Source organism: Magallana gigas, chromosome 6 (genome assembly GCF_963853765.1).
Source record: "Magallana gigas chromosome 6, xbMagGiga1.1, whole genome shotgun sequence".
NCBI lineage: Eukaryota > Metazoa > Mollusca > Bivalvia > Ostreida > Ostreidae > Magallana > Magallana gigas.
Window position 1 is genome coordinate 5,761,842 of NC_088858.1, and position 11,703 is coordinate 5,773,544.

Consider the following 11,703-nt stretch of genomic DNA (forward strand, 5'->3'; position numbering starts at 1 on the left):
TTCTACTCAGTAACTATAATTGACATATTTTCTTATATAATGGTGTATAATTCTTAGTACAATCTTTTTCTTTATTCTTTATAAATGTATTCTTAACACTCATTATAAACATTTCCCGTTTTTTTTTTTTACAAACATGAAAATTATTTATATTTTTTTTTGGGGGGGGGGGTTAACGTCGCCTTGAAATTTAAATATAAAAGAGAGAGAGATATGGAAAAATAAACAAACTAAACTATCAAAATATAAGTAACTGCTACTATAAGTCAGTTTTATGTTATATGTTGGTCTTCAGTTGTGAAGATGAATGCAAATCGGGTCCGGTATTCCTTCACCCATGTAACCTCACACAGGGCAGATACGCCGCATATCGAAAAAACATATATCATATATCAAATATATATAAGATGATGCCAATCATACATGTACATTAAACTAGTAAAATCAAACACATCAATAGAAGGGAAGATACAAGCTACCTGAGAGAACCGAGTTATCAACAATTTTGGCTTTTAAAAATTCTCAGATAAAACTTTATACCTTTAGCAATTTTTTTTCAGAATTTTTGATTTCGTTCATTATACATAAATGTACATGTATACATGTACTAGGGCTTCGCTCTTTCTACCTAGATATTCAAAGGAAAATGCCTTAAATCTATTTAAATGCTCAGACATCGCCGAGGAAAGAAAAACAACAATCTATTTGGGTGACATAAATGACCTTAAGGTAATAGGTAGTGATTTATTCAGAGCTTATATTACACAACGAAAGCAAACAGTCATCATCAGTGTCTACCTTAATGGGAGAAAAACCTCAGTAAAATGATGATACTATATCATGATACGACAGAACATGAATATACATGTAACATATATTGAGTCAGTCTATATTGTGTATTTCAGTACTTCTTATCAACACAGTGCACATGTTCTTTGGCTTTCATCCTTAAGGACACAATGCTAGAATTCCTAGGATCGAAGTCTGAGATTTTAGGACAATTTCCGAGGACTCCGGGGAATCCTCGGTACGAATTACTCATCGTGTTGCCCGGATGTGAGAACGGAGTAGCAAACATCGGATACGACGCAATGCAACTTTCTGGTGCTATTGACGTCACACTCCCAGATTCTGAATTTTTCACTGATGACGTCATCCAAGGATCCAACGGTAGGGGAGACCCAAAGGCAACACTTGATTTTTTTGAAATGAAACCGGAAGGGAATTCGTCATTGATTCTGAGCGTTGTATTCTCCAGTTTATCTTGACGTCTCCACTTTGCTCGCCGGTTTTGGAACCATACCTTTCAAAACATCAGTGTTATGAAAATGAAATAAGATAATTTATGAATATTAAAATTATTTGATTATTTTTACAATTGCAGTTCATACGCAATTGCAGTTCATAACGCAACTTTTACTAAAAATTTGTTTATTGGTTAAAGAAACTTTAGCATTATCCAATAACGAGAACAGGAAATGAATTGCAAATATTACTCAAATATTATCACAATTTCAGCAAACTCGTGAGAGTTTTCTGGAAAACAGTCGTCTTTATGGACATTAATATCTAGTTAATTGAACAACACGCTAAAAGACAGAGGGACAAAGGAGGCAAATACAGGAGACGCCAGTAATAACGCGTCTGTTGAAGTTAGGACCAATGGATACAATATCAACTCAGACCACGTCAAAGAAAGGGGCGTGGCGATCGACGGGACGTGCCCCGGAGCCAGGTAGACACAGCAAAGATTGGATGGGAAATCCCCTCATCGAAAAACCTCTTGGATGCAATTAAAACACTCATCGCCATTATTTCTTTCATCTTGGGTTTATTCATGTGAATAATTGAGGGTTACTTTTGAGCCATTAACTTGTTAGATGGCACTGCCTTCTCGCAGCGTTCGAATTATCTCCGTCACTGGCCCAGCTGTCCCTCTGTATCTGAGACTGAGGCAAAGAGTGAACAGATCCCATGCTAAGTCAATTATTGATGTCAAGTCTGAACAACTGGGGTAATGCTCTTATTGATGCTCCCTCTATAAACCTCGTTAGCTGAACAAAGTGACCCCCTTCACCCTGAAAGAACCCCATCAACTACAATAATTGCCATTGACAAGATTTGTAAACTGAAATAAATCGAGCTAATGAACTTGGCTATTACAGTTCTGTTTAGTTTATTAATAACTTATTTTAGTAAAGACATTTTTAATATTTAACTCAGTATTTTTTTAGCTTGAAATGTATTGTATATATTTTACATATATAGTTTAGCAATTTGAGCATGTGATATAACTATATGTAGTTCAACTGGACAGGAATGTAGACTAAAAATATCGATTTATCTATTTCTAGGATAAACCATAAATTAGAACATTTACAATGTTAACAAATGTTCATAAGTATGAATGCATAGATACAATGTTTCTGGCGTGCCATGATTTCTGATTTTTTATTGAACCAAGCAACTTGCATCTCATGATTGAACACATGCTAACACACGTAAAAAACATCAAGGTATTTAATAATGATTTTTAGTTTGTTTTGTTTTGTTTTGTTTGTTTGTTTTTTGGTTTGTTTTTAAAAAGGATAAACAACCGCATATATCTGTAAGTTTATTTTAAACACGAAGGGATCAATGTAGAAAATATTGAGCGATGGAATATACATTGGTACCCGTCTCTCTACTTTTGAATAATTGATTCTTTTAAATATAACAAATGAATTTTTTCATGCAAATCTTAAAAGCTCATCTATAGTATTTTATTTACATATTTAATTGAATATTTTCATAATGATAACATGATTTTTTTTCATTCAAAATATGTGGTTTAATGGGTGGGTGGGAGGGTTTCGGACGTTAAGATCTAATAAAAATTTAAAGATGATTTCCTTGATACAAAAAAATTATATTTTTAATCAGTTCTACAAATACAGCAAGATGTATGATTTGGAAGACGAAGTGGCATACGCTTGTAACGGATTTTTATGACTCTCAATGATTCAGCCATATTTTTTCGGTTTACATGGTGAACCTCTATATGGTGACATAAGCACAACGGCATGTAAAGCACAATTTAAAGTATTGTGGGCTGAAATTCTTTGCTACTTACATAACCGACAAATATCATGAGTCCGTCTACTTCTTTCATATTTTTGAGGGAATAGCTTTTGAAAAGCTTCTCTTTAACTGAAGTGATATTATGTTAAAATCGTCTTGTACAGAAAATTGGTTTTCTATGTTTTCCATAATACAGAAATCTGATAAAATGATACGAATTGTTTCAATCTTATCCACTATATATGTCACATATGATAAGTTAAAACATAAATATCACAATAGCACATTTTTTTGAAGTAAAATGAAATTCTCAAAAATACAGATACAAATCCGCCCCACCCCCCCCCCCAAAAAAAAATAATATAAAAATAAAAATTGCGATCTCGAGCAAACTAACGCAGAGTAGAAAATAAACAACTAATTACCCATACAAATATAAATAGATTATACAAAATAAAAAATTAAATTCCTGCATCTACTTGATTATATTCGTGTATCATAGATATGCTACGTTTTTACATATTGTAAACACGAAATGAAAATGAAGAGAATTACCTGCACACGGACTTCCGGCAGGTCAATCTTCATGGCCAGTTCCTCGCGACTGTATACATCCGGGTAGTGCGACTTTTCGAATGCCCTCTCCAGCTCGTGCAGCTGGTACGTGGTGAATGTTGTTCGATTTCGTCTCGTTTTCTTGCGAAGCTCCGATTCCTTGTCCGCTTTTCCAGACTTCTTGCCCTCAAAGTTTTTATGAAGTTTCATCTCGTTACCTGTATAATTTTTAAAACAGTGGTTATAAATTTGTTTTGTCTTCTTCAGAGGATAATTCATTAATTACACCCACAAATTTAACAGTCCAATATGCAGCACTTCGGTGTGAAAGAATGGAAGACAGTCAATGGAGTGTGCATATTTTCTTAAAATCACAATTTGATCTTTTGTGAAAAATATTTGCTCACACCCGCCCCAATAATTGAAAATCAACTGTGCAAACGTTGTGAGAATGATTTTGACAGTTAGTAACTACATGACACGTTGAATGCCTTGTAAAGCTTGATACAATCTTTAATAAGCCGCCGGTAACAACTGATAGAATTTGACATTCATCTTTTCGACACCCCTCTCTAATTACACCCAACAAAAGACCCGCGCCACCAAATGCCTACAAATATATCATTAGTCGAGATTTTATAATTGAATTAAGTTTATTTTCCACAAAATACACATACAAATTTCACAGCTCAATAGCTGTAAATGGGCGACAGTTTGAAGGAGAATGGAGAAATAAGACGATATTTAACACCCTGGGTTCCTTTACCGTGATGGCGACATCCTTCAGACCGCGAGTGTCGCCCGCGATGAGCCGCACGGCTCTGCTGGCTCCTCTAACGAGGCGGCCATTGAATTGAGATGTGACAGCAAATTATAACCGAGGTGTCTTGTTTCCTCTTTGCAAAAACGATATTTCTTGGGTGCAATTGTAGCTTAATACCTTCGATACAAGCGCGCCTTTGATTTCGCTTTAACAAGATAAAAACCTTAATTATTTTTGACGAGTCTCCCTTTGAGCAGGAGTAAGAGGAATCTTATGGCTGCCCTAATTGACATTTTCTTTCCTAGTTCATCTTGGATTACATGATGTGCAATGTCAAATTTAAAAAAAATATATATTCAAAATTTAATTGAAATTTGAAATTTAATTTAAAAAGAGTATATTGATAATTTACTGCCATGATTTGTTATCATAGTAAATTATGTTCATGGAATTTAATTAAAGTTATGCTTATTTTTCACAAAACTTCATTAAAGAGTTAATAGCGGTGTTCGTTTTCGGTTCCTAATCAACTGACTTTTTGTGACGAATTAAGAAAGGGACTTTTCAAAACAATATTTACATGTACACGTATATAGATTTATTAAGGACAAAAGTGTGTCTTATTCAAAATATAATCTTCGATATGACATTTTTTTAAAATTACTTCTGTATATCAATTTTTGTCATAAAATGCATTTTGAACTTTCTTAAATGCTCAATTTCTTAAAAACGCAAATTGTACTCATGGTTTACATATCAATAGTTGACACCAAGTTTCACTAGTAAGAAAAAAATAATATAAAGTTAGGAGCAAATTTTATATTACTTGAAAATAAAGAATTAAAAAGAGAAGTGTATTATTCCTAAAAATAATTCTAAATCTTAATTTTGAATTGTCTCATTAAAATAACAATTTTCAGAGATTTCATCCCTTTTCCATATAAAAAAAAAACCCTTGGATATCTATAGAATCACAGTATATAGATTTTATCTTTTACAAAATTTTTATCTTCTTTGAATTTATTTTCTTCTTTTCAATTTTATGAATTAGCTAGCTAACACTCTTACATACAAATGAAATGCTTATAGGCAATTATAAGATAGGCAAAAACTAAATAAAATTATCTAAATCAGTTTCACTCAAAGAACACTTTAAACATTTGAGCATTCATTTTGTATTGTTCAATAATGCAATCATATTTATTTTCCTTTTTAGAATATTACTACACACGTTTTCTAGTTGTGTTATCATTAAAAGGGTAATGGTATATATGAACTTTTGTGATCCCGGTGTATGAATTAAGACATTGGATATATTAAGAAAACAAAGCCGATAAGTATGGCGATGGTACTTGCCTGGTCCGGCCCCGGGGTCTTGGACTCGGTTGTTCTCTGGCAAGACCCTGCCTCTGGGATCCTGACAGACGTAACTATTCGGCATCTCCTCTCGGATTCCCAGCAAAGCGTCAATGCTGTGGAACCCGCCCAAATTCGCCTGTCCGGGAAAATGAGTCGACAGCATTTTCTTGTCCCTGTGATCCTAGAAACTGAGCAAGGACATGCTACCGCTGTTTATATTTCCTTTAGATTTCCGTGTCAACTCGGCTTAAGCATTGGTGGATTTCAGAGGGAACATCCGAATGGTGCCAGGGACTCCAATTCGATCATTTTGATTAATTCTAATAAAACAAAGAAATTGTCCAGGAATCAAATTAGTGGATACACCACTCCGATACTTTGGGGTGTTGCGTGACGCGTAAGTCTACTAAATTGAGTCGAACCTTGTTCTTAGGTTTAGAATCTCGTCGCAACAAGGCTTCTTATTGCTTTGAGTTTAGCTAGCAATTTGATCTTGAGAGACAGCAAACATACAATATGAAAATAATAACCATCTCACCAATTAGAAAAACGTCAAAAGCCATCACAGCCGGGGCTTTGTACGACATTCTTCCCTCGGCGGCCGGGGCGGGGCCAGATTCCACGACGTATGATGAGACCAGTCGCCTCAAAACCGGGTCTTTAAAACTAGGGGAGATGTTACTCTCCGTTCTATTAAACCTAATTTACTAGTTGTCGATTGCCGTTTATGAAGCCATGTAAATTAACACAGACAAATTTAATCCCGATATCGCTCATTAGCCTGTCCTTCTGTAGTATGTCTGTGACGATGAATGCTATTGACAGATGTCGCCTCTGGTTTCACCGATCTCAGTAAAGTCTTCTGAACTTGGACGCTCTCTAATATTAGTCGAGTACTATACGAGAGCACTAGAGTTAACTGAATTTCATTTTTCAACAGAAAGATGATAGAAGATTAGAGTGTTTTATATCATTATAAAAAGAGTTGAATCTAGCGCCGACATTTGGCTGTCGCTATAATTACGGAATGAGAAAGATCTCGGCGTATAACCCATGATTAACTGTCGGACAGACAGACACACTGTCTGTATGTAAAGTTGTGGTTACACCCCCCCCCCCCCCCCCCCCCCCCCCCCCCGAGTGCTCGTCTGATCTACTCTGAACAGCAGTCACTGTATTCTAATGGATTTGATATACACAATTTCCCGCTCGAGTTTACTTTTCTACTTTTTGTTTAATTGCAGTTCATTTTCTTTATTGTTTTTATATAAACTATATCAGCATCACAACCGACGTTTATGTTTTGCATCATTTTTTAAGTATCTTTTCATTCAGTTGTGAGGTTTTGTGCGTCAATTTAACCCTGGGATTTTAAAACTTAATGCAATCAGTTGATAAGAAAAAAGTCTGCTGTTGTCAAAGTATCCTTCTTATAAAATGGTGATAATTGTCATAGCAATATTTTGATAATAGAATTTAAGAATTTTTGGACGCAAGTTATCAATCCTCGCTACCTTTATACTAACGTGAAATAACAAAGACAGTATTTTATTAACAGAAAGAATTCCAAATCGTTCAGATCGCAATCTGCATAGTCATGGCATTGCTATAATGAAAATTTCAAGGTGTGTGTAGCAAAAAATACCTAAGTTCATGTACATATCAGCTTAGGATATATTTAGCTCTCCTAAATTTAGGAAACACCATAACATTGCCTAACTTTAGGACATCACTTATCTAGCCCTAAGACCATCATAATAACGTTTTTTGTAAGATACCGATATCGAGAATGTTGTGAAGCTTTTTGGGTAGAATATAGCAATATTTTCTACAGTTTCAGCATTTCCGACAAACCTAAAATTCATAATGGGGCATAGTCATTTACATGTACATGTATTCTATGATGTACGTTCATGTTATCAAAATTAATTGGGGACAGACCCCGAACTCCCCCTTTCCCGGTGCTTCATGCCTGCCACGGAGCTGACAAATTAAGCAATTTTTTAATTCTTTTTTCGCTAATTATATCTCTGATGAATGAAAATTATTTATTTATTTTTAATATCTACAATGTACACTAAGTAAGTTATATATATTCATTGTTCTGATTACCTTTAGATAAAAATCATTCAAATATCGTTGGCTAAAAAGTAAATTTACATCGGTTTATATAACCAGGCGTGATTTTTTATCACTTCATTCTGAAAAAAATAATCTTTAAACAAATTGTAATGTAGAATAAACTGTATTTATGTATTTTCTAGATATATTGTCACGGTGTGAAATTCAATCATTCGGACTATTTTTAATCATTGTGCATATCAACTTTTTCGGACTTTGGTTTAATTGCTACAAAAACTTTCCCTCTATTACTGTTTTTTAAATTTGACTGTATGCGATTATTCATTGAAACACGGTACATCTGGTTCTAATTCTTTATTGCAGACTATCCTCCATTAATCATACTACCTGGAACGGCTGACAACCTGGAAGTGTATTGAGCGGCTCTTCTCTTAAATGCCAATTTATTGTTGTTAAAAACTTTGGCCTTGACCGCTACACCTCCCTGGGTCAAGGTCATATATGACATTGACATTGTATATGAGTTGTACTTTGACATTGAGTCTCGCACCTCCCAGGAACAAGGTCACATTGCTGTAATAATTATATTCAACTTACAGTTGCTGTTTGACACTTTGGCCTTGACCGCTGCACCCACAGGGTCAAGGTCACATTTGTTTACATTGTATACTGATTTGAATTCTGAACAAATATTGTATTTCATTTCTAAATTTAAAAATATACATATATGTATATATTAGCCGTGCCCATTATCGCCAATAAATAATTTATAAAACTCTTTTGTTATTGCAATCTCTGTGATAATTGCTACAAAAATTTTCGTCTATTTCGACAACTGTTTAAAAACGTTTTGAATTCCTTGCAGCCTTAATCCCACCGGAGGCACAGAGATGGACAGTTAATCTTTTAATTGACTTCTGTTAATGTATATCAAATGTTAATTAAAAGTAAGAATGGTAGTAAAAGGTTAGGATATCCTAACTTATGACGTTTCTAAGTTATCGTCGAGCTACATCTTTTATCTTTTAAAGACGTGTCCTAAGTTGATCTTCGGATGTTTCTAACTTTTTTCTCCGAGTCATATTTTAGGAATACTCCTAGGTCACATTTTAGGAAAGTTTCGTGAACATGCCTACAGTTTCGTGATTTTAACGTTATGACTTTCATCCGCCCGCAACCCCGAGATTCTCGTGAGTCAAACGTCTATGCGTATATATAAAAACACACTCCGAGCTATACATTGAATTTTCATATGGAAGGTTCTGTTTTAGTTTCAGCATAAAATCATTTTATTTCGAGTACATCTATGATTTGCTCAAGGTAATTTTTAAAACTTGCACATTCCTTTGAAAAGGTTCAATGTTGATTCACACCTTCGTTTAGATATTACAAAGTTTATTACGACTCAAGTTCCTTTCTTTAAAAGTTTTTTTTTAATAGAAAAAAAAATGTATCAAATGACAAAAAGGCAGAAAATTCCCCAACAATTTTACAAAAAAAAAACTTTTCTTAAAAAGTTATTTCTTTTGAACAAAAAGAAATGTTTGTAATGATAAAAGGAAGAAAATGCCCCAACAATTTGATAAAAAAACTAATAAATAAAATTGTTAAAATATCTGCTCTGCAAAATTTTAATTTATTCACAAGTTAGATTACAATACATGTTTAACCTCGATTTTGCATGCTCGAGCTAAATTCTAGTTTGTTAAACAAGCTTTATGGTTTTCTTACCATTATAAATTCAAGAAATCACAACATATGAAATATTCACGAATGGTCATTTTTTCAGTCTATAAATAAATTTGCACCATAGAAGAAAGGAAAACGACAGCCGTTTTTTAACCAGAGGCTACAGTTGTTGGTTTGTTGGACAGTAAATTGAATCGTTTTTGCAGCACGGGTATTACACGGGTGATTTGTTGTAGAGATTTCTGTGCCTTTAGATCGAACGTCTTGACGTCAAAGTCCACTTTACCGATCAGCACAATGAAGTTCTGTTCCAGCTTGACCATGTCTTGATGTTGAGCACTCACGTTCATACCCAAGTAGCTGACACTGTTAAAATACGTAAGAAAATCTTTCTTCAGTTTTGTGACGTCCTTCTCGTTTTGATTCATGTCCCTGACTTTCTTCGCAAAGTCGTTCATTGCGGTGGTGTAGTCGCTGGTGGCGTTGCGGAGTTGCTCAGAGAGGTTGTGGTATTCCTTCACCACCTGGTCCAGTTTCGGCTTAATGTTGGCATTTACCGTTCGCACATCCGTTTGCAGTTGACTCGAACCGCTCGCAACCTTCATTATCCTCGTACCCACTCCGTTTAAGGATGATGTCAGATTTTGAAGATCGGCTTTGGCGTCGTCCACCGGTTTTTTCAACCCATCGATTGTTTTGGTTAGGTCCTGAAGTTTTCGTTGTTCAACCTTTCCTAACGATAGGACTTCGACTCTTAGATTGATAGTTTTGTCAGTCATGTTGCTGATCTCGGCGGCCTGAGATGACGGGTTGGGTGCGGCGCGTTTCCCTCTGTGGTGAGACACAATCTTTGATTCCAATAGGGCAATTTTGTTGAACAAATCGGTAAGCTTTTGCTCTTGCGCTTGTAGTTTTTTCTCCATGCTACTGATCAGAACGGATCGACTTCTCTCATTGGCTGTCATTTCCATGGAAACGTTGATCAGTTTCCATTCAATCGTGGAGAGTTCTTTAGCCTCTTTCTGGAGCGTTGATTTGACAGCACGCGGATGTTGATTTCCGGTAGGAAGCGACATTAGTACCGTTTTGAGACCGTCCATCTGTTTCTTCAAGGTATCGAGGTTACTCATCTGCTGACTGCCCTGGAACTGTGCAGCAGTAGTTTGAACAGTTTGTACCAAGTCCAAGCTCGCCTTTCCTATCATTTGGATTCCTTCTAGGTTGCCCTCCATCTTCCATATTTTTTCCTCCAAATCCCTGTCAACTCCGCCTTGGGACTCGCAGGAAGCCCCCGGGGACTTGGGCACGTTATAGTAGTAGCTACAGGAATTGGACCCCCACACTGCACGGGCCACACCCAAAAGTAGCCAAATATAGAATCCTGCAGCCCGCATGTCAGTAGTTAGTTCTTTAAGGATTAAATCTGCTCTGTCTGTCGCCTGAGACGGTCTCGTATCTTATAGTCTAAAACGTCAGCGATATGATGGAGATCGGGAGGCGTAAACCTCGGCTTTAGAGATTACGGTGGTTGGTGATAGCCTGCTATCGGCGACGGAAATTTAGTTGTTTTATCACCGCCAATGACGAGAAAACAACTTGGACAAAAATCCCTCAAATCGCTTATTGGTTGCGTAATGGCACCAGTCCTGGCTGCCGATGGAATTTGACAGAATACACTAATTGAAAGTTTGGCTGCAGCCAACAACTAACTCTCTAATCTTATCTCCGGAGACAAACAGAAAATATTTCAGATTATGTGAAACTCTAAAATCAGAATTTCACGAGACCTGCGGTTAGAAATGACCAGATCTAAAAAAAGTGTTTTGTCAAAAGACTTGCTCACGGCGCCGACTAAGTACCGTATACAATGGAAACATTATCGCATTGTTGTTGCAAGTTTTGCAACAAACACAGGGCAAGCAGCAAACTCCCATAACACTGAGTTGTTAAACGTCCCCCTCTCCGTGACCCCTGCTTCCATTAATAACCACTGTTTTTCCAGCTATTGGTCATTTGCACACCTTGACAAACGTTTACATGGCGGTGACCTCAGCCAGTCCAGACACTTCCTCGTTTTTCGTAGTTTTGATTTCTAAAAAAAAAAGATGTTGTGTAAAAATTCGTCTCTTTTTGTGCTAATGAACTTCCGCGTTTTATTCGCTTTCCTTCGAATTTTTTGGTTATTTTGTTGTGTG

At 35.8% G+C, this 11,703-nt stretch overlaps 2 protein-coding genes across 3 annotated transcripts; both read right to left on the bottom strand.

Annotated features, from left to right (window-relative positions):
* Window positions 1-170: 170 nt before the first annotated feature.
* LOC105328500 (retinal homeobox protein Rx1) lies at window positions 171-6,407 on the bottom strand. 2 transcript variants are annotated; one of them, XM_034469633.2, is made up of 4 exons: window positions 6,276-6,407; window positions 5,735-6,057; window positions 3,616-3,833; window positions 171-1,303 (listed from the first exon to the last, which is right to left on the bottom strand). In XM_034469633.2, exons 2-4 carry the CDS (start codon window positions 5,898-5,900, stop codon window positions 902-904), a joined length of 786 nt encoding a protein of 261 aa, XP_034325524.2. In that variant the 5' UTR covers window positions 5,901-6,057; window positions 6,276-6,407; the 3' UTR covers window positions 171-901. The 2 variants fall into 2 exon arrangements, with proteins under 2 accessions (XP_034325524.2, XP_011427710.3); XM_011429408.4 differs by lacking the exon at window positions 6,276-6,407 and having other exon boundaries at window positions 5,735-6,245.
* A 3,250-nt stretch (window positions 6,408-9,657) lies between these two features.
* On the bottom strand, window positions 9,658-10,902 carry LOC136276121 (myosin heavy chain, clone 203-like). The gene has a single exon (XM_066087141.1). The coding sequence runs from the start codon at window positions 10,900-10,902 to the stop codon at window positions 9,658-9,660; it is 1,245 nt and encodes a 414-aa protein (XP_065943213.1).
* Between the last annotated feature and the right edge of the window lie 801 nt (window positions 10,903-11,703).

What these genes read in the sequence shown, in the direction of transcription:
- LOC136276121 (XM_066087141.1), bottom strand. Translation starts at nt 10,902, where the DNA reads ATGCGGGCTGCAGGATTCTATATTTGGCTACTTTTGGGTGTGGCCCGT.
- LOC105328500 (XM_034469633.2), bottom strand. Translation starts at nt 5,900, where the DNA reads ATGCTGTCGACTCATTTTCCCGGACAGGCGAATTTGGGCGGGTTCCAC. An exon ending in AGACCCCGGGGCCGGACCAG is followed by an intron (nt 3,834 to 5,734) that starts GCAAGTACCATC and finishes AAAATTATACAG; the next exon opens with GTAACGAGATGAAACTTCAT. An exon ending in TGCCGGAAGTCCGTGTGCAG is followed by an intron (nt 1,304 to 3,615) that starts GTAATTCTCTTC and finishes ATGTTTTGAAAG; the next exon opens with GTATGGTTCCAAAACCGGCG.